The sequence below is a fragment of the Anolis sagrei genome, chromosome 13 (genome assembly GCF_037176765.1).
Source record: "Anolis sagrei isolate rAnoSag1 chromosome 13, rAnoSag1.mat, whole genome shotgun sequence".
NCBI lineage: Eukaryota > Metazoa > Chordata > Lepidosauria > Squamata > Dactyloidae > Anolis > Anolis sagrei.
Genome location: NC_090033.1, coordinates 1,469,020 through 1,492,250, shown reverse-complemented (window position 1 = coordinate 1,492,250; position 23,231 = coordinate 1,469,020). Strand labels below are relative to the sequence as shown.

Here is a 23,231-nt window from a genome sequence, read left to right as displayed (position 1 = left end):
TTCCCACTTAATCATCAGACAATTGGATACATTTCTGCCAAGGATGAACAACCACTATTCCCTTTTCCACATAATCATCAGACAATTGGATACATTTCTGCCAACAATGAACAACCACTATTCACTTTTCCACACCAGACAACTGGATACATTTCTGCCAACGATGAACAACCACTATTCCCTTTTCCACACCAGACAAATGGATACATTTCTGCCAACGATGAACAACCACTATTCCCTTTTCCACACCAGACAACTGGATACATTTCTGCCAACGATGAACAACCACTATTCTCTTTCCCACTTAATCATCAGACAATTGGATACATTTCTGCCAAGGATGAACAACCACTATTCCCTTTTCCACATAATCACCAGACAACTGGATACATTTCTGCCAACAATGAACAACCACTATTCACTTTTCCACACCAGACAACTGGATACATTTCTGCCAAGGATGAACAACCACTATTCCCTTTTCCACACCAGACAACTGGATACATTTCTGCCAACGATGAACAACCACTATTCCCTTTTCCACACCAGACAACTGGATACATTTCTGCCAACGATGAACAACCACTATTCCCTTTTCCACACCAGACAAATGGATACATTTCTGCCAACGATGAACAACCACTATTCCCTTTTCCACACCAGACAAATGGATACATTTCTGCCAACGATGAACAACCACTATTCCCTTTTCCACACCAGACAACTGGATACATTTCTGCCAACGATGAACAACCACTATTCTCTTTCCCACTTAATCATCAGACAATTGGATACATTTCTGCCAAGGATGAACAACCACTATTCCCTTTTCCACATAATCACCAGACAACTGGATACATTTCTGCCAACAATGAACAACCACTATTCACTTTTCCACACCAGACAACTGGATACATTTCTGCCAAGGATGAACAACCACTATTCCCTTTTCCACACCAGACAACTGGATACATTTCTGCCAACGATGAACAACCACTATTCCCTTTTCCACACCAGACAACTGGATACATTTCTGCCAACGATGAACAACCACTATTCCCTTTTCCACACCAGACAAATGGATACATTTCTGCCAACGATGAACAACCACTATTCCCTTTTCCACACCAGACAAATGGATACATTTCTGCCAACGATGAACAACCACTATTCTCTTTCCCACTTAATCATCAGACAATTGGATACATTTCTGCCAACAATGAACAACCACTATTCCCTTTTCCACACCAGACAACTGGATACATTTCTGCCAACGATGAACAACCACTATTCCCTTTTCCACACCAGACAACTGGATACATTTCTGCCAACGATGAACAACCACTATTCCCTTTTCCACACCAGACAAATGGATACATTTCTGCCAACGATGAACAACCACTATTCCCTTTTCCACACCAGACAAATGGATACATTTCTGCCAACGATGAACAACCACTATTCCCTTTTCCACACCAGACAAATGGATACATTTCTGCCAACGATGAACAACCACTATTCCCTTTTCCACACCAGACAACTGGATACATTTCTGCCAACGATGAACAACCACTATTCCCTTTTCCACACCAGACAAATGGATACATTTCTGCCAACGATGAACAACCACTATTCCCTTTTCCACACCAGACAAATGGATACATTTCTGCCAACGATGAACAACCACTATTCTCTTTCCCACTTAATCATCAGACAATTGGATACATTTCTGCCAAGGATGAACAACCACTATTCCCTTTTCCACATAATCACCAGACAACTGGATACATTTCTGCCAACAATGAACAACCACTATTCACTTTTCCACACCAGACAACTGGATACATTTCTGCCAAGGATGAACAACCACTATTCCCTTTTCCACACCTGTTGAGGAGTTACGAAGCTGGAGGTATTACTTTTCATTTAACCCTGGTATATACTGTACATACACACTGTATTTCTTCAATTGTAAGATACCATTGAGTATAAGATGCACCCTAATTTCAATACAACTGCCACCAACAAAAAAAGTAAGACACGCCTCCGATTCTAAAATGCACCCCATTTTTAGCGGTATTTGCGTAGTAATTAATCTCTTGTTTAAAGTGTTCAATAATATTGAATTTTACTTGGCTTCTAATTATGCAAGAGCCAGTTTACCTGTCCGAACGTATCTCCCTCTACGAACCACCAAGGATACTAACATAATCCTGGGAGGCCCTGCTCTCGGTCCCACCACATTCGCAGGCGCATCTGGTGGGAACGAGAGACAGGGCCTTCTCTGTGGTGGTTCCTCGGCTGTGGAACTCCCTCCTAAATGACATTTGATCTGCCTCCTACCTCCGGAGTAGTAAGGAGAGAGGCTCGTCGAAGGTAGTGGTGCTTACCTTGCTCTTGGTGGCGGCCTCCTCTCCTCCTCCTCCTCCTCTTTCCCCGACAGCAACGCCTCAGTGCCCTCCCTCCGCCAGCGCCAATCAATGGCCTGCCAGCGCCAATAAATTCATATTTATTAAAAAATACATTTTTTTCTAAAAAAATGCGAAACAGCTAGTGCGCATAAAGCAAATCGCGAAGCGGCGAGGGAACACTGTATACCTGTTGATCTCCGTTTTGCAGGTCAGATGGAAGCTGTATTCTTTTGCCTTCTTGGGTTTGAAGATGACATCCAGGCTCAAGCTTTCAAGGGGAAGGAGTACTCCAAATCCATCATTGGGCTGGACTTCGACAAACTTTCCAAAATCATACGAAAAAGGAAAACGAATGTGTTAAAGAACACTTTTTTTTTTTTGGAAAATTGGAAATATCTAAATCTTTCAATAATGGGGAGGATATTACTAATAATATTACAATATAATGGTAATATAAAAATATGTAATTATAATATTGTACTATTATTATTACGAGTATTATATCGTATGATGTTATAATATTATAATTTACCTCTTGGAGGTCCACAAAGCCAAACTCCTGGGGAAGGATGGATTTATTTGTTAGTGTAATTGTTGTCTGCACAGCTTCGAAGATGGAACAGTATCCAAAATCGACTTCAGTTGGGTTGATTTCCAAATCTGAGGTAGTCACAATTGCATGAACAGTAAACTGAACTTGCTTTCTCTGGAGAAAAAAACAATAGGAACATCAAAGAGTTGGAATATGATGGAAAATAATCCGACTCAAATCCCTAACCTATCGAGGAGGCTCATTTGGTCACCTAGGATCAGTCCATTCTCTCAGCTAACTTTATTTTATTTTATTGTTGAGCAATAAAACAGGAACATCAAGCACGCTTGCCTTGAGTTTCACTAAAAATTGGCTTGGGCAAATCCTATGTGTTACTGTTTATATGTGAGTTATATTAATTGTACTGTTTTATTTGCTTGCTGTTTTGTTTTTACGGATGTTTTGTTGGGCTTGGTCTCATGTAAGCCGCCCCGAGTCCCCTTGGGGAGATAGTGGCGGGGTATAAATAAAGTATTATTATTATTATTATTATTATTATTATTATTACTACTATTATTATATGTTCAGTGCCCCAATTTGGAAAGCCGATGAACAACTGCACTGCATCCTGTCAGATCCCTGAAATCTGGAGGAAAACAAGAGTCATCGCCATTTTGAAACCAGGCAAGGACTGCAACGATCCAAAACGTTATAGAGTAATCTCCTTGTTATGCCATCTTTTCAAAGTTCTGGAGATACTTATTTTGCATAAAATTATGGAAAATAGACCCATGTATGATTCCACAGCAAGCTGGTTTCAGGAAAGGCAAAAGCTGCACATCACTGACCTGTTCTGAAACTGTGATCGTGACGGGGACTTCCAGGACTCTTGTTTTTTCATCAAAATATTTGCCTGCATCTTCTGGAAGAGACTGCCTGAAACAGAAGATTATGACACGAACGGATTCTCCCCTATGAACCATCAAGGTTGTTAAGATCTTCTGGAGGGGCCCTGCTCTCGGTCCCACCACCCTCGCAATTGCGTCTGGTGGGGACGAGGGACAGGGCCTTCTCGGTGGTGGCCCCTCGGCTCTGGAACTCTCTCCCATTGGAGATTAGAACTGCCCCTTCCATCCTGACCTTTAGAAAGTTGGTGAAAACCTGGCTCTGGAATCTGGCATTTGATGAGTGAGTCAATAACTCTGGATTACACGGACGGATGGTGATGAATTGTGATTTTATTCTGACGACTTGGCCTTATGTAATTATATGATTGTATTTTAATGTGTTTTATATTAGTGTTTTATAGGATGTGATGTTTTAACTATTGTGTATGAATTCCTCTGTTGTAAACCGGCCTGAGTCCCTCGTCAGAGGTAAGAAGACCGGTATACAAAAGTTTTACATAAATAAATAAATATTGTGAAAGACCTAAGAAGGCATACTGAGGGGATACGATGTGTAGAGAGTCCAAAACCAGAAATGCTGGACCACTCTCACAACCACATGTCAGACTACACAGAGAAGCCATTGAAATCCACAAGGATGTGTGCAATTTCAACAGAAAGGAAGAAACCACGAAAATGAACGACATCTGGCTACCAGTATTTAAAAAAGAACCTCTAAAATCAGGACAGTAAATAAAGAGCAACACTCTTTGTGATGTATTGTCGAAGGCTTTCATGGCTGGAATCACTAGGTTCTTGTGGGTTTTTTTGGGCTATAGGGCCATGTTCTAGAGGCATTTTCTCCTGACGTTTCGCCTGCATCTATGGCAGGCATCCTCAGAGGTAGTAAGGTCTGTTGGAATTAGGACAATGGGTTTATATATCTGTGGAATGGCTGGGGTGGGGCAAAGAGCTCTTCTCTGCTGGAGCTAGGTGTGAATGTTTCAACTGACCACCTTCATTAGCATTTGAAGGCCTGGCTGAGCCTGGGAAAATCTTTTGTTGAGAGGTGTTAAGATGTGCCTGGTTGTTTCCTCTCTACTGTTTTGCTATTAGGGTTTTGTAGGTCAAAACCAACACTTTGAATTGTGCTCGGAACTGAATCGGCAGCCACTGGAGCTGACACAACAGGGGGGTGGTATGCTCCCTGTATGACGCTCCGGTGAGCAGTCTGGCTGCCTCTCGCTGGACTAGTTGGAGTTTCCGAACAGTCTTCAAAGGCAACCCCACATAGAGTGTGTTGCAGTAATCTAATTGGGATGTAACAAGAGTGTGGACCACCGTGGCCAGATCCGACTTCCCAAGGTACGGGCGCAGCTGGCGCACAAGTTTTAATTGCGCGAAAGCTCCCCTGGAACCTGGGCTTCCAGGCTGAGCGATGAGTCCAGGATCACTCCCAGGCTGCGAACCTGTGTCTTCAGGGGGAGTGTGACCCCGTCCAGCACAGGCTGTAACCCTATGCCCTGTTCAGCCTTGCGACTGACCAGGAGGACCTCTGTCTTGTCTGGATTCAGTTTCAATTTGTTAGCTCTCATCCAGTCCGACACAGCAGCCAAGCACCGGTTCAAAGTTTGGACAGCCTCCTTGGTAACAGGTGGAAAGGAGTGACAGATTTGGACATCATCTGCATAGAGATAACATCTCATTCCGAAACTCCGAATGATCTCCCCCAGCGGCTTCATGTAGATGTTAAATAAAAGACTACATATATGTGCAGAGGTGGCCCTAGGTAAGCAAACAGTATTTTGGTGCCCTCCCCCCAGCCAATCATTGATATATATTTTCTGTTCATCATGGGAGTTCTGTGTGCCCTTTTTGGTTCAATTCCATTATTGGTGGAGTTCAGAATGCTCTTTGATTGTAGGTGAACTATACATCTCAGTAACTGCAAGTCGCATATGTCAAGGTCTGTTTCCCCCCAAGAGCACCTCAAGAGCGCCCCTGGGCAAAATCAACTCTACTGCGAAGGCTTAGTTTGCGTAAGGGTTGAGCCGCCCCTGTCCGCTTTCCAACTGCTCTTCCTTAGGTGGAATCTCTACCTTTTATTTTTCATTGATTAGTTTGGGGGTGCGGGGGGCATGCCAAAATACTGTTTGCTTACACTTGAAAATTACCTAGGGCCGGCCCTGATGGCCGTACAGCCCAGAAAACTCACAGCAACCCAATAACCAAACGCCCCCATGTATTTCATAGGTTGAGCTCATCTTTCTGGCTTATCTCATGGATCATTGCCCTCTGCTTCAAAAACTACAAACCAACTGACTCCAGATAAATCTCTGTCCTATTTATAAGAATGTGGGAGTGCCCCCAACGAAGGTCCCAAATAAAATGAAACATATTTGCTTGAGGAACATTGGCCCGAACAAGCCCCATGGAAATGTGTTCATCTTCTTTTGCCTTTGGCGACAGATTTTGCCTAGCGCACAAAGGCATGTAAAAAGGATTGGACATAAAAACATCCCAAACCTATGAACTAGTTCAAATCGGGGCGATAAAATATTTTAAAGTGCCAATTCCACGTGGGAGACAACAAAGCGGGACATTAAAGACTTCTCCTGCCCCTGTTTCTTTGCCTCTAATTCTCATTAATGCTCCTGATAAGTGCTTTCGTTTTGCATGACTAAAGGGAGCTGATTACAAGGCCGGGCGGTATTTACCAGCATTTTAAGAAAGCATTAACTGATACGTTGCTCTTTTCCTCGCAAAAATATTGCGCTATAAATAGGGCTTTTGAAAAACGCTCGGTAATCAGGATGTAAGCTTCCTCCTCCACCCCAGCTGTAATCAGGACCACAGATGAGACCCATCTTGGGCAATCTGTTCTTTTGACATTGATGGTAATTAATTACCAGTTGCTCTGCGTCAGTATCAATGGGACAGCAGAGCCATGCCGCTCCAGAAAGAAGGCCGGGCGGCGAGAAGAGCCTTCGCAACGATCCCCCTCGGCCTGATTACCCAGCGGGGAGAGGGGATGTGTACGCAGCGCTTGCCAGAGCCTCCTGCGAGTAGAAACCCAGTTTGTGGGCTGGAGCCAAATTAGTACAAAGAGGGTATCATTTTCGGAGCGCTCTTTCTATTTTAAGTCCTAAAACACTTAATACCTCCCTCCCATATCTCCGGAGAGGCGATGTTCTAAAGGCCGCGTGCCCGCCCATCCATCCCATTATGGGGCACAAAGATGAATCAAAACTATTTATTTATCGTGCCAGAAATGAGAATACAGTTATAATTTGTAGAAAAACCACAAACAAAGTTAAAAACTTGGCATTATACTAAATTTCCTGGAGTGCCTCTGGTGTCGCTGTAAGAAGGTCCTCCATTGTGCATGTGGCAGGGCTCAGGCTGCATTGGAGTAAGTCGTCTGTGGTTGGCTTCTTCTCCACACTCGCATGTCACGGACTCAGGGGCGGTTCAACCCATTACGCAAAGTAAGCACTTGCAGTAGAGTTGATTTTGCCCAGGGGTGCTCTTGAGGCACTCTTAGGGGAAAATAGACCTTGACATATGCGAGTTGTAGTTACTGGGATGTATAGTTCACCTACAATCAAAGAGCATTCTGAACTCCACCAATGATGGCTTTGAACCAAATATGGCACACAGAACTCCCACGACAAACAGAAAATGCTGGAGGCTTTGGTGGGCATTGACCTTGAGTTTTGGAGTTGTAGTTCACCTCCATCCAGAGACCACTGTGGACTCAACCAATGATGGATCTGGACCAAGCTTGGCACAGGTACTTAATATGCCCAAATGTGGACACAGGTGGAGTTTGGGGTAGATAAACATTGACACTTGTGAGTTGTAGTTACTGGGATGTATAGTTCACCTACAATCAAAGAGCATTCTGAACTCCACCAATGATGGAACTGAACCAAATATGGCACGCAGAACTCCCACGACGAACAGAAAATATATATCAGTGATTGGTTGGGGTGGGGGGTGGGGCGTCAAAATACTGTTTGCTTACCGTTGAAAATTACCTAGGGTCGCCTCTGCCTAGTCCTGCCGCCAGGGGTGCCTCTAGAGCGCCCCTCAGGGATTCGCGCTATACGCAAATGCGTAACTTGCCTATTGCTTCAGCCGCCCCTTTATATGGTCATGTTTGTTCCATAAGCATTTTCTCCTGACGTTTCACCTGCATTTATGTCAGGCATCCTCAGAGGTTGTGAGGTTTGTTGGTGATGTGGAGATATTGGAAATATAGATATTTATACATGTATTGTATATACATTAGGAGCACTGAAATATAGAAAAATCGGGTTCTCTCTGTATTAGGAAGCCAAGCTGACAGGAAAGAATGCGGAAGGAGATCTGTGTTGAAAGGGGGAGAAGGGGGTCATGTTATCTATACATTCCAGAGACTGGTACAGCTTACAGGTTCCGGCCCAGCGTATCTGTCCGAACGGATCTCCCTCTACATCCCACCTCGGAGTCTAAGATCCTCCGGGGAGGCCCTGCTCTCAGCCCCGCCTCTATCACAAGTAAGATTGGTGGGGACGAGGAGCAGGGCCTTCTCGGTGGTGGCCCCTCACCTATGGAATTCACTCCCCGGGGAAATTAGATCAGCGACACCCCTCCTTTCCTTTAGGAGAAAATTGAAAACATGGAAAACAGTGATCAATGGACCAGGCATTCGGACAATCTGGCAGATAAATAAAGGACTTTGACGATTGACAAGAATGGACAAAGTGGAATGGAATTATGGAACTCTGAAAGACGAACGCTGAGCATGAGATTAGTTTTATTGATTGTGTTATATATTGATGGTTTTAACTGTTATAATTGTTTTAATTGCTGTGTTATACGTATGTGTATTACTGTGTAGACATCGAATTGTGCCTTTCATAAGCCACCCTGAGTCCCTCCTCGGGGGTTAAGAAGGGCAGGGTAGAAGTACTCGAAATAAATAAATAAAATTTTCATAAGGGAGCTATTAGTAACAGAACTTATCTGAAGTCCCATCTATTGCTATTGAAGAATGGTTGTTTCTGCCTTTTGTCAACCTGAAAGTGATGTTGCCGTTAACTGTCGTTGAGTCAAGTTTGATTTATGGCAAGTCCATGAATGAGAGCCCTCCAAAGTCATCCTATCTGCTGCCTTCTACCTTTCCAAGCATATTTTTCTTCTAGTGAGTCATGTTTCTCATGATCTGTCAAAAATATGACACGCCGTTTAGTCATCTTGGCTTCTATCAAAAGTTCAGGCTTGACTTGCTCTACTGACCCTCATCATGAGATGCATTTTCAGTGTGGGCTTGCCATCGCCTTCCGCTGACAGGGTGTGACTTGCCCAAGATCACCCCATGGCTTTCCACGGCCAAAGAGAGATTCAAGTCCCAAGGTTGCATAAGCCACACCAGATAGAAAGAAAGGATCCAACTCTCAAAACTCCATCATGTTCTCTTGAAGATGCCTGTACATCACAACGTAACGGCTATACTAATGTCTAGCTGGGCACTACTGGGCTCCTGTTGTTAGTTTGCTGTGGCCCACATGGGGGTTCTGTGTGGGAGGTTTGGCCCAATTCTATCGTTGGTGGGATTCAGAATGCTTTGTGATTGTAGGTGAACTATTAATCCCAGCAACTACAACTCAAGATTCTATTTTTCCCAAACTCCACCAGTGTTCACATTTGGGCATATTGAGTCTTCGTGTACAGTTTGGCCCAGATCCATCATGGTTTGAGTCCACAGTGATCTCTGGATGTAGGTGAACTACAATTCCAAAACTCAAGGTCTATGCCCACCAAACCCTTCCAGTATTTTCTGTTGGTCATGGGAGAGCTGTGTGCCAAGTTTGGTTCAATTCCATCGTTGGTGCGGTTCAGAATGCTCTTGGATTGTAGGTGAACTATAAATCCCATCAACTACAACTCCCAAATGTCAAGATTCTATTTTCCCCAAACTCCACCAGTGTTCACATTTGGGCATATTGAGTCTTCGTGTACAGTTTGGCCCAGATCATTCATTGTTTGAGTCCACAGTGATCTCTGGATGTAGGTGAACTACAACTCCAAAACCCAAGGTCAATGCCCACCAAACCCTTCTAGTGTTTTCTGTTGGTCATGGGAGAAGTGTGTGCCAAGTTTGGTTCAATTCCATCGTTGGTGGGGTTCAGAATGCTCTTGGATTGTAGGTGAACTATAAATCCCAGCAACTACAACTCTCAAGTGAAAGACATACATTGGGTTGTTAGGTGTCTTGTGTCCACATTTGTGTCGATTTGTCCAGTGGTCTTTGAGTTCTGTTAATCCCACAAATGAACATTACATTTACATTACATTACATTACAGATATATAAACTGCATTTTCCTAGATTCCAACAGACCTCACAACCTCTGAGGACGCATGCCATAGATGTGGGTGAATCGTCAGGAGAGAATGCTTCCGGGACATGGTCTACTTTCTCCCCATAGGAACTCAATCCTACAGTTAGAATGTGAAGTCTTACAGCTCTGCCTGATGGGAGTTGTCATCTCGCCATCTGAATGGATGAATTCCTGCAGCATGGCCATTGAAAGAGAGGCTGTATTCTGCTCTCCGGAGCACTCGAGCATTGTCGTTATGTGCCACTAACTCGGCCTTTTCAGCAGCCAAGCTTGTGGTTCAACCCCCCACGCCCACCCGCTTTGCTGTCTCTGTTTTGTTAACCACTCCAAAGCTTATTTCATGAGCCAGAACTGCCTTAATCGCATCAAATCTCCTTTTGAAGCTTTTCTCGATTTTTCAAAAAATGCAGATTAACATGGTTAATCCGAGCTGTGTGCCTCTCTATCTACTTGACAATAGCGGTGCAGCGGTCCACCACATTGGAAGTTTTTGGACTGGAAATTGTTATAGTGACAGGAACTGGGTTACTGTCTTTCAAGAGTGCATTAGTTGTGCTTTAGATGACCCTCAAGGTGACATTCCACATTATTATTCTAATTATTATTATTGTAATTATTATTATTATTATTATTTTACTGACAATTCTGGGCATCACAATTGAGAAGCTGGAATGTGTCCAGAGGAGGGCGACTCAAATGATCAAGGGTCTGGAGAACAAGCCCTATGAGTTATGGGTTACAGCCTGTGCTGGCTGGGGTCGCACTCCCCTTGAAGGCACAGGTTCTCAGCTTGGGTGTGACCCTGGATTCATCTCCAGGTTTCAGCGGTGACCAGGGGAGCATTTGCAGAGCTCAGGCTCGCGCGCCAGCTGCGCCCGTACCTCGGGAAGTCTGACTTGGCCACGGTAGTACACGCTCTGGTCACATCCCGCCTTGACTACTGCAACGCTCTCTACGTGGGGCTGCCCTTGAAGACGGCCCGGAAGCTCCAGCTAGTCCAGCGCGTGGCAGCCATGTTACTAACAGGAGCGAGACGCAGGGAGCACACAACGCCCTTGTTGTTCCAGCTCCACTGGCTGCTGATCTGCTACCGGGCCCAATTCAAGGTGCTGGTGTTGGCCTACAAAGCCCTAAATGGTTCCGGCCCAAAATACCTGTCTGACCGCATCTCGGCCTATGAGCCCACCAGGACTTTGAGATCGTCTGGGGAGGCCCTTCTCTCGATCCCGCCTGCCTCACAGGCACGCCTGGCGGGGACGAGGGACAGGGCCTTCTCGGTGGTGGCCCCCCGGCTGTGGAACACCCTCCCTGTGGACATCAGACTGGCGCCCTCCCTTATGACATTCCGCAAGAGACTAAAGACGTGGTTGTTTCAGAAGGCGTTTGAGTAAATGCTGCAACAATTGGCAATGATGATTGGAACGGAACATGAATAACGAGATTTAGATTGTGATTCAATGATGAGACGTTGCGAATGATTTAGTGTAATTGTAGTATTGATAGGGATGTTGTTTATTGTTGTTTGTGATATTGCTTATGTTGCAAATTGTACCTGGTTTTATATGTTGTACACCGCCATGAGTCGCCCTAGGGCTGAGAACGGCGGTCTACAAGTGCAGTAAATAAATAAATAAATAAATAAATAAATATGAGGAGCGGCTTAAGGAGCTGGGCATGTTTAGCCTGAAGAAGAGAAGGCTGAGAGGAGACATAATAGCCATGGATAAACATGAGGGGAAGTCATAGGGAGGAGGGACCACCTTGTTTCCTGCATATGTGTCATCAGTTGGGGGTCAGTTGTTGCCTTGACGTATGGTAAGAACATAAATAAATAAATAAGTAAAGTAAATAAAGAACACCACTCAGAAAACAGGAATTCCAGACATGAATCAATCAGGGCCAGCTTACACCTCCCAACAAAGGATTCCTCCAGGCAGTAAGCAGTCAGACCTTGAAGCTGAAAGGCTATTCAAGGCTACTCTGTTGCTCTGGGCCAGAGTGAAGAGAGAGGAGGGCAGAAGACAGTTCCACCCTGTCTCCTGTGCTATGCTAATAATATAATATAATATAATATAATATAATATAATATAATATAATATAATATATTGTATATACATATAATATTTATAATATTATAATGTAATACAATATAATACTACTAATAATATGATATTATAATTATATATTTTTATTACATGTAATATTACTAATAATATTACAATATAATGGTATAATACAATATGGTAACAATATAATACTGATGCTGTACTAATATGTATATATTGTATATATATATATAAATATATATATATCTTGGAAGCCGCTCTGAGTCCCCTTCGGGGTGAGAAGGGCGGCATAAAAATGTCGTCAATAAATAAATAAATCTATATAAATAAAAATGTCATGTTCGTTTGTGGGATCAACAGAACTCAAAAACCACTGGACGAATTGACACCAAATTTGGACACAAGACACCTAACAACTCAATGTGTGTCTTTCACTAAAAAAAAATAAATGATTTTGTCATTTGGGAGTTGTAGTTGTTGGGATTTATAGTTCACCTACAATCAAAGAGCATTCTGAACTCCACCAAGAATGGAATAGAATCAAACTGGGCACACAGAACTCCCATGATCAACAGAAAATACTGGAAGGGTTTGGTGGGCAGTGTCCTTTGGTTTTGGAGTTGTAGTTCACCTACATCCAGAGAGCACTGTGGACTCAAACAATGATGGATCTGGATCAAACTCTACAGAAATACTCAATATGCCCAAATGATGGAGCTTGGGGAAAATAGAATCTTGACATTTGGGAATGGCAGTTGCTGGGATTTGTAGTTCACCTACAATCATAGAGCATTCTGAACCCCTCCAACGATACACTTGGGCCAAACCTCCCACACAGAACCCCCATGACCACCAGAGTGGGCCACAGCGACGTGTGGCAGGGGATGGCTAGTAAATAATATTAAATGCTAGGTTCTTGTGGGTTTTTTCAGGCTATAGAGTCATGTTCTAGAGGCATTTCTCCTGACGTTTCGCCTGCATCTATGGCAAGCATCCTCAGAGGTTGTGAGGTCTGTTGGAAGTAGGAAAAATGGGTTTATATATCTGTGGAATGGCTGGGGTGGGGCAAGGAGCTCTTCCCTGCTGCAGTTAGGTGTGAATGTTTAGCTGATCACCTTCATTAGCATTTGAAGGCCTGCCTGAGCCTGGGAAAATCTGTTGCTGGGAGGTGTTAATCTGTGCCTGGTTTTTTCCTCTCTGCTGTTTAGCTGTTATAATTTTAGAGTTTTTTAATACTGGTAGCCAGATTTTGTTCATTCTCATGGTCTCTTCCTTTCTGTTGAAATTGTCCACATGCTTCTTGTGGATTTCAGTGGCTTCTCTGTGTAGCCTGACATGGTGGTTGTTGGTGTGGTCCAGCATTTCTGTGTTCTCAAATAATATGCTGTGTCCAGGCTGGTTCCTCAGGTGCTCTGCTATGGCTGACTTCTCTGGTTTAAGGAGTCTGCCATGCCTTTCATGTTCCTTGATGCGTGTCTGGGCAATGCTGCGTTTGGTGGTCCCTCTGTAGACTTATCCACAGCTGCATGGTATACAATGGTAGACTCCTGCAGAGGTGAGAGGATCCCTCTTGTCCTTTGCTGAACGTAGCATTTGTTGGATTTTCTTGGTGGGTTTGTAGATTGTTTGTATACAAGTATGAGGATGCTTGCCATAGATGCAGGCGAAACGTCAGGAGAAATGCCTCTAGAACATGGCTCTATAGCCCGAAAAAACCCACAAGAACCTAGTGATTCCAGCCATGAAAGCCTTCGACAATACAATATTAAATGCGTAAGATTCTATACGTTTGTTATTTTCAAAATGTTTTCATCAACTGTTTTGACATTTCTGCAAGCTGTTTTGGGGAAAGAAGGACGGGGAATAGTGTCAATCAATATACAATAAAGTATTTGGTACCAAGAGGCGCAACAATAGAAATCTACCTTGGCAGGAATTTCAGCTGCACACTGAAAGATGACTGTGCTTGGATGTAGCCCGTTTTTGGAAGCAGCTCCATGTGGTTGTCCAATTCCTTGCAAACATCAAACTGCAAGCGCAGGGCACTGGTGGCTCTGGAAAACGAGAAAGTGGAAAGCCTAAGTGGGCCTGATGCCATCTTTGTCCTATGGTTTAGAGAGAATTGAGGGATTTCCTGTGAGATTTCCTGGGGCACAAAGTGATGAAAATTCAAGTCAGATAAATGATGGTTCTCTCGGGGAAAAACCTGACTCAGAAAGTACAAGGCTCCAAGGTCAGTCAAAGGAGCCAGATACTGCAACATTAGATAAGGCGTTGGGTATTTATTTATCGTGTCATCAGCAACCATACCGTTGTATTACATTTCTAACAGAACAAAACAAACAAACAGATTAAAAAAAACACAGATTTTGTAAACTTGGTAGATGATTATATGTCCTTTGACCAGTATCTGTCCACTTGGAGTGCCTCTGGTGTTGCCTCAAGAAGGTCGTTCATGGTGCATGTGGCAGGGCTCAGTTTGCATTGCAGCAGGTGGTCAGTGGTTTGCTCCTCTCCTCACTCGCATGTTGTGGACTCCACTTTGTGGCCCCATTTCTTGAGGTTGGCTCTGCATCTCGTGGTGCCAGAGCACAGTCTGTTCAGCGCCTTCCAAGTCGCCCAGTTTCCTTCTGTGTGCCCAGGGGGGAGTCTCTCATCTGGTATCACCCACGGATTGAGGTGCTGGGTTTGAGCCTGCCACTTTTGGACTCTTGCTTGCTGAGGTGTTCCAGCGAGTGTCTCTGTAGATCTTAGAAAAATATGTCTAGGTTTAAGTCGTTGACGTGCTGGCTGATACCCAAACAGGGGATGAGCTGGAGATGTCTCTGCCTTGGTCCTTTCACTATTGGCTGCTACTTCCCGGCGGATGTCAGGTGGTGCAATACCGGCTAAACAGTGTAATTTCTCCAGTGGTGTAGGGCGCAGGCACCCCGTGAGAATGCAGCATGTCTCATTACGAGCCACATCCACTGTTTTAGCATGGTGAGATGTGTTCCACACTGGGCATGCATACTGAGCAGCAGAGTAGCAAAGCGCAAAGGCAGATGCCTTCACTGTGTCTGGTTGTGATCCTCAAGTTGTGCCAGTCAGCTTTCGTATGATATTGTTTCTAGCACCCACTTTTTGCCTGATGTTCAGGCAGTGCTTCTTGTAGGTCAGAGCACGGTCCAGAGTGACTCCCAGGTATTTGGGTGCGCTGCAATGCTCCAGTGGGATTCCTTCCCAGGTAATAATCCTCAGAGTTTGGGATGCTTGTCTGTTCTTAAGGTGAAAGGCCTACGTCTGTGTTTTAGATGGATTGGGGATCAGCTGGTTTTCCCTGTAATAGGCAGTAAGGGCACCTAGAGTTTCGGAGAACTTCTGTTCAACCCTCTCAAAGCTCCCTGCTTGAGCAGTAATGGTACGATCATCAGCATAGATGAAGCTCTCTGTCCCTTCTGGCAGTGGCTGGTCATTTGTGTAGATGTGGAACATGGATGGAGCAAGCACACTCCCCTGAGGCAGGCCGTTCTTCTGTTTCCGCCATCTGCTTCTCTGGCCCTGGAACTCAACAAAAAAGCTCCTGTTCTGTAGCTGATTTCCTTGAGTGGTAATGGCACGATCATCAGCATAGATGAAGCTCTCTGTCCCTTCTGGCAGTGGCTGGTCATTTGTGTAGATGTGGAACATGGATGGAGCAAGCACACTCCCCTGAGGCAGGCCGTTCTTCTGTTTCCGCCATCTGCTTCTCTGGCCCTGGAACTCAACAAAAAAGCTCCTGTTCTGTAGCTGATTTCCTTGAGTGGTAATGGCACAATCATCAGCATAGATGAAGCTCTCTGTCCCTTCTGGCAGTGGCTGGTCATTTGTGTAGATGTGGAACATGGATGGAGCAAGCACACTCCCCTGAGGCAGGCCGTTCTTCTGTTTCCGCCATCTGCTTCTCTGGCCCTGGAACTCAACAAAAAAGCTCCTGTTCTGTAGCTGATTTCCTTGAGTGGTAATGGCACGATCATCAGCATAGATGAAGCTCTCTGTCCCTTCTGGCAGTGGCTGGTCATTTGTGTAGATGTGGAACATGGATGGAGCAAGCACACTCCCCTGAGGCAGGCCGTTCTTCTGTTTCCGCCATCTGCTTCTCTGGCCCTGGAACTCAACAAAAAAGCTCCTGTTCTGTAGCTGATTTCCTTGAGTGGTAATGGCACAATCATCAGCATAGATGAAGCTCTCTGTCCCTTCTGGCAGTGGCTGGTCATTTGTGTAGATGTGGAACATGGATGGAGCAAGCACACTCCCCTGAGGCAGGCCGTTCTTCTGTTTCCGCCATCTGCTTCTCTGGCCCTGGAACTCAACAAAAAAGCTCCTGTTCTGTAGCTGATTTCCTTGAGTGGTAATGGCACGATCATCAGCATAGATGAAGCTCTCTGTCCCTTCTGGCAGTGGCTGGTCATTTGTGTAGATGTGGAACATGGATGGAGCAAGCACACTCCCCTGAGGCAGGCCGTTCTTCTGTTTCCGCCATCTGCTTCTCTGGCCCTGGAACTCAACAAAAAAGCTCCTGTTCTGTAGCTGATTTCCTTGAGTGGTAATGGCACGATCATCAGCATAGATGAAGCTCTCTGTCCCTTCTGGCAGTGGCTGGTCATTTGTGTAGATGTGGAACATGGATGGAGCAAGCACACTCCCCTGAGGCAGGCCGTTCTTCTGTTTCCGCCATCTGCTTCTCTGGCCCTGGAACTCAACAAAAAAGCTCCTGTTTTGTAGCAGGTTTCCTATGAGGCGGGTGAGGTGGTCGTCCTTTGTGAGATTATACATTTTTGGTCCTGTTAGGCTAGTATTATTTGCTTTCTACACGGTGCTTACTACAGTCATAAGGATACAAAAAAAAAAAAAAGCCAAAATGGATGGGTGTAAGTCCGTAATTTCACATCTTTCCTGCAGGAGCCTCTAAAAACCTGGGTTGTGCAATGAAGAATGAAATGGCATTGATCTGATAGAAAAGTTATTCCGTCTCTGTACTCCTAATCCTGTACTAGACCCAGGCAAGTCTCTTACATAATTCGACACTTGTCACATTTGTAAGCTGAATTTTGGAGATAACGGCTTTATTCATTTCCACCCAACTGTGAAGAATCTCCGTTGTGTCTAATTTGAGCGAGCCGCCGAGAATGTCTGCCTCCCAACAGCAAGGGTATAAAAGGAATACGAATAATAATATTTGCTTGTATTTAAGTGGGATTTAAAATAGAAAGAAAGCAAACCAAGTTAAAAATAGCCGGCCGACATCGAGCTAACAGAAAATGAATGGAAGGAAAAGTCCAGGTAGAAATCCGAAAGAGAATGTGGAGAGGATGCTCGGTTTGGTTAAATGGCGATGTAGCGAAATTGCTACTCTATGTTAAATTTTTGGTGTATATCTCTATGTTTACATATGGCAGATAGGGAAGAATAGGCACAGACAGGGTAGCAACAGCAGAGATAGGAGTCATTTGCATATGGAAGCCGATTGGTCATATGCAGATTAGTGTAGGCCCAGGATTTGAAGAGGTTGCTTGGCCAAAATGACTGTTGGGAAGAACAGAGCTAAACATTCCAAAGGGGCGGAGCCAAAGTTTAAAAATAAGAAGTTAGAGAGTCAAAAGAGTTAGTTAGGAAATTGCCGTGTGTGAGTTAGTTAAGAATTGCTGTTTGTGAAGGTAGTTAGGGATTCCTGTTTGTGAGAGACAGTTAGGAACTTCTGTGAGAAAAAAGAGTTAGGAACTCCTGTTAGGAATAAGTAGTTATGAAGATGTGTTAAAGACTACTGATATAGAGAAACAGTTAGTTAAATAGAACATAAGTTTTAGGAACATAAAGAAAGCCAGTGGTGTTTTAGTTAGAAAATAATTTCAGTCCAGAGTGTGTAAAGCAAGTAACATGTTTGTGAATGTGAAACATTGAAAGTCTACTTCAGAAAAGTAAACCAAGCATATTATACTGATTGTAAGCCTCAAAATTGCAACAAAACACAAATGTAACCACAAGTGATGGAACCAGAAGTTATAAATAAACTGTGTTACTTTGTCATACAGAAGAGTGTCTCATTGTCTGTACAAAGGTTAAACAGCACACAGAAAGTCCCAGCTAATATAAAAGAAGAAACTGAATCAGTTTAAGAGTACAGAGGTTTTTCTTAAATAAAGAAATAGTCTCTCTCCCTCACTACAGGCGACAACCCTCTATGTGAGCCACCTCGAGTCCCCTTCAGGGTAGAGAAAGGTGGGGTATACATAGTGCAAATTAATAGATAAATAAATAAATAAACTGTATGCCCTAAATATGATAATACATGGATGAAATACAGGAATTCCATCAATGGCAAGGGTGTTATAAGATTCCGTATCTTCTGAACAACTCTGACGCACTCTTTTGTGAGACTGTGGCCAATTTTATTCTTGAGATTAGTAACTCCTCCCTAAGCAGGTCGCTCACCTGCTTTGAATGACGATGCAGTCTTGATAAAGTTTGTCATACATGCAGATTTTGAGGTCAATGTCTGGATTGCGGATCCACACCGGAACGGCCACGGAAACAGCAACAGCACTGAAGTGTAACTGAAGAGGCAAAGATGTAAAGGCCTCAAAAGCCGCCACCACAACGCATGCAGGCTCATCCTTAGGGACTAATGGCCTCATAGCTGCCCAGAACTGCCAAGAAGAACAGACTACCCCAAAGGCCAGCAGGAACCAGGCAGAAGGGGAAGATGGCCTGATTCCATGGGCTAGCCTGCAAATAAAGAGGGAAAAGGCAGCACATGCTGACCATTTTCCTCTTCCCCCTTCTTTTCTCAGGTCCTCCTCTCTCTCTCCTTCTTTCTCTCTTTTCTTCCTCCTTCCCTCCCCTTTGTCCTTTCCTCCTTGTCTGTTCTTCCTTCTCTCTTTCCTTTATCCCTTTCTTTCTTCCTTCTTTCTCTTCCTCCCCCCCCTTTCTTCTTTTTCCTTCCTCCTTCCCTTACATCCTTCCCTTTGTCCCTTTTATCTTTTCTTTCTTCCCTCCTTTCCTCTCTCCTTTTTTCTCCTTCGTTCCTTCCTTCCTTTTTCTTTCCTTCCTTATCACTTTCCTTTATCTTATCCTTCCCTTCGTCCCTTCCTTCTGTTCCTCCCTTCCTTCTTTTTCCTTCCTTCTCTTTCATCCTTTCTTCGTTCCCTTTTGTCTCTCCTTCCTTCCCTCTTCCCTCCCTCCTTTCCTCGCTCCCTCTTTCTCCTTCTTTCCTTTATCGTATCCTTCCCTTCCTTCCTTCCTTCCTTCCTTCCTTCCTTCCTTCCTTCCTTCCTCCTCTCCCTCCCTTTTCCTTCCTTCTTTCATCCTTCATTCCTTCCCTTTTGTCTTTCCTTCCTTCTTTCCTTCCCTCTCTCCCTCTTTCTCCTTCCATCCTTCTCTCCTTCCTGTCTTTCATTCCTTCTCTTTTTCCTTCCTCTTTATCTCCCACTTTCTTCTTCCTTCATGTCTTTCCTTCCTTCTCTTTCCTTTCTCCTTCCTTCCTTTTTGTCTTATCACTTATCACTTTGTCTTATCACTTCCTTCCTTTTTGCCTTATCACTTTCCTTTATCTTATCCTTCCCTTCCTTCCTTCCCTGTCTCCTTTTCCTCCCTTTCTTCTTTTTCCTTCCTTCTCTTCCTTCTTTTTTGTCTTTCCTTCCTTATCACTTTCCTTTATCTTGTCCTTCCCTTCCTTCTTTTTCCTTCCTTCTCTTCCTTCCTTTTTGTCTTTCCTTCCTTATCACTTTCCTTTATCTTATCCTTCCCTTCCTTCCTCCTCTCCCTCCCTTCCTCCTTTTTTCTTCTTTATCTTTCATCCTTCTTTCCTTTTGTCTTTCCTTCCTTCCCTCTTTCCTCCCTCCTTCCCTCTCTTTTGTCTTTCCTTCCTTATCTCTTTCTTTCCTCCTTACCTCCCTCTTTCTCCTTCCTTCCTTTTTCCTCTTTCCTTCCTTCCCTTTCCTTTATCTTATCCTTCCCTTCCTTCCTACCCACCTTCTCTTACTTCTTCCTCCTTCCCTTTCATCCTTCCTTTCTTCCCTTTTGTCTTTCCTTCCTTCCCTCTCTCCTTCTTTCTCCATCCATCCATCCTTTCTTTCCTCCCTTTTGACCTTCCTTCCTCCTTCCGTTCCTTCCTTCCATCACCGGGCATAATCTGTTAATAATCTTGAGTCGAACGTTCATTTCTGATGTTCCAAAAGAGGCGTTCAACTCTTCATTTCCCCCCTGAACACATCTCCCCAAACTACTTCCTAGCCCCGCTTGTATTTGGGTGTGTTTTATTATCACAAAATCATAGAACCGGAACAAACCCCAAGGGCTAAGTAGTCCAACCCACTTCTGCCAGGCAGAAAAAGCACAATCAAACCACCCCCAACAGATAGCCATCTGTTTAAAAGCTTCCAAAGAAGGAGCCTCCACCATACTCTTAGGCAGTAGACACCATATGTGGAACAGGTATGGTCTCAAGCACTTACCGGGGTGCAGTCTGGATTGTCAAAGGTGATTTCAAAATCAGACTGTGCCTTCCCAAGAACTGCCGGGGTGAAAATAATAGGTAGCTTGATAGAGCTAAAAGGTCCAATATCACCTTCCGTAACCTGGATGGCCACACAAAACAACAAGATTTTCGGAAATATTAAATATTAGCTTGGCATTTTGATTACGAAAGTGTGAGTCAAGAGTGAGTAGGCCAAAGCCTGTTAGAGTCTGTGGGTCAAAGCCAGTGTCATCCTGAAGAGAGTGAGTAGGCCGAAGTCTGTTAGTGGGTCAAAGCTAGTGTCGTCCTGAAGAGAGTGAGTAGGCCGAAGTCTGTTAGTGGGTCAAAGCTAGTGTCATCCTGAAGAGAGTGAGTAGGCCAAAGTCTGTTAGTGGGTCAAAGCTAGTGTCATCCTGAAGAGAGTGAGTAGGCCGAAGTCTGTTAGTGGGTCAAAGCTAGTGTCATCCTGAAGAGAGTGAGTAGGCCGAAGTCTGTTAGTGGGTCAAAGCTAGTGTCATCCTGAAGAGAGTGAGTAGGCCGAAGTCTGTTAGTGGGTCAAAGCTAGTGTCGTCCTGAAGAGAGTGAGTAGGCCAAAGTCTGTTAGTGGGTCAAAGCTAGTGTCATCCTGAAGAGAGTGAGTAGGCCGAAGTCTGTTAGTGGGTCAAAGCTAGTGTCATCCTGAAGAGAGTGAGTAGGCCGAAGTCTGTTAGTGGGTCAAAGCTAGTGTCGTCCTGAAGAGAGTGAGTAGGCCGAAGTCTGTTAGTGCATCAAAGCTAGTGTCATCCTGAAGAGAGTGAGTAGGCCGAAGTCTGTTAGTGGGTCAAAGCTAGTGTCGTCCTGAAGAGAGTGAGTAGGCCAAAGTCTGTTAGTGGGTCAAAGCTAGTGTCATCCTGAAGCGAGTGAGTAGGCCGAAGTCTGTTAGTGGGTCAAAGCTAGTGTCATCCTGAAGAGAGTGAGTAGGCCGAAGTCTGTTAGTGGGTCAAAGCTAGTGTCGTCCTGAAGAGAGTGAGTAGGCTGAAGTCTGTTAGTGGGTCAAAGCTAGTGTCGTCCTGAAGAGAGTGAGTAGGCCGAAGCCTGTTAGAGTCAGTGGGTCAAAGCTAGTGTCATCCTGAGGAGAGCGAGTAGGCCGAAGTCTGTTAGAGTCAGTGGGTCAAAGCTAGTGTCGTCCTGAGGAGAGTGAGTAGGCCGAAACCTGTTAGAGTAAGTGGGCCAAAGCTAGTGTCGTCCTGAAGAGAGTGAGTAGGCCAAAGCCTGTTAGAATCAGTGGGCCAAAGCTAGTGTCGTCCTGTAGAGAGTGAGTAGGCTGAAGTCTGTTAGTGGTCCAAAAGCTAGTGTTGTCCTGAGGAGTGTGAGGTAAACCTCTGTGTGAGAGAAGCCTCGTGTGAGAAAGCTCCAGTATGAAGGCTGCTGCGTGTAAAGCTACTATGCAACCATATAATTTTAATACAAAGGGAAGCCTCCTATGGAAGGCCTGTGTGTTTTTGTTGTCCGCTGTGTTTCTGTTCTTTGTATCACTTTGGCCTGTGTGTTTTTTGTTCTTTGTGTCACTTTGAGCTACTGGTGCTATGTCACACTGCTGCTAATAAGTTATTCTGCTGTACATTTATGAATAGGGTCTTTTGTTAATAACCCCACTCACCCAACAAGGGTCATGGGTGCAGTATAGCCCAGTTTAGCCTAGTACAGACCAGTAGAAACCATATTGAGGCAGAAGAAATATGGCAATGGCATTTCAAGCAAATGGACTGTCTTTTGAAAGGCTGAATACCAGCAATTATGCCACATGGTCATTTAAAATGAACTTTTGTTTGTTTGTTTGTTTATTTGCATACGGCCTCTCTCAACCCGGAGGCGACTCAAGGCGGTTTACAGTTGGCAGTCAATGCCCCCAAACAACACAACAACCTCATCACTAAAATCATTTTTCCATCGCATCGTCCAATTGAGACAATTTGTGGTCAATAGTGGAGAATCCCCCCAGATAAAGAAGGAGAAGATGACCAATTGAGGGCAGATCAGCGAGCAAAGGCTTCTATCATATTGGCATTGGAGGACAACCATCTACCATTGTTCACTCGCAATGACTTTTGTTTTTAGTCTGCATCCTTTCTCCTGCATTTTAAGAATACTGGATCAATTGAGAATGCAAGAACCTTAGATGAGATGGGGAGAGTGTCAGACAGGAAAGTCCTATCCATAACCTGCCTTCTGTTCCATAAACCAACAGATTCCTCCTCCCAGTCTTGTATGGCCATATCACCTCTATGGTCTGCAGGATGTTCCACTCTGTTGTGGGTCTCATTCCCAGACACATATGGTTGGTTTCTCCACCGGTGTGTTACCTTGCCCAACGTAATTTCAGTTGATTCTTCCCTTGAGTGGTATTCCAGAGGGATCGAGTCCAGTGAGCTTGGCGGCTTTTCTTCCGTTACACTCACATCGGAATTCATTTCGTGAATTTGTTCTAGAAGGCAG

General features: G+C 44.4%; 1 protein-coding gene across 1 annotated transcript in view; it reads right to left on the bottom strand.

Annotated features, from left to right (window-relative positions):
* Positions 1-23,231, bottom strand: part of CFAP74 (cilia and flagella associated protein 74) — a 124,811-nt gene that overhangs the window by 32,493 nt on the left and 69,087 nt on the right. Inside the window, exons 18-24 of the mRNA XM_067472951.1 lie at positions 23,099-23,220; positions 20,755-20,877; positions 18,734-18,855; positions 14,209-14,337; positions 3,792-3,879; positions 2,944-3,117; positions 2,599-2,732 (exon numbers count right to left, since the gene is read on the bottom strand). Coding sequence (XP_067329052.1) covers positions 2,599-2,732; positions 2,944-3,117; positions 3,792-3,879; positions 14,209-14,337; positions 18,734-18,855; positions 20,755-20,877; positions 23,099-23,220 — 892 coding nt within the window. The remainder of the gene's footprint in view (positions 1-2,598; positions 2,733-2,943; positions 3,118-3,791; positions 3,880-14,208; positions 14,338-18,733; positions 18,856-20,754; positions 20,878-23,098; positions 23,221-23,231) is intronic.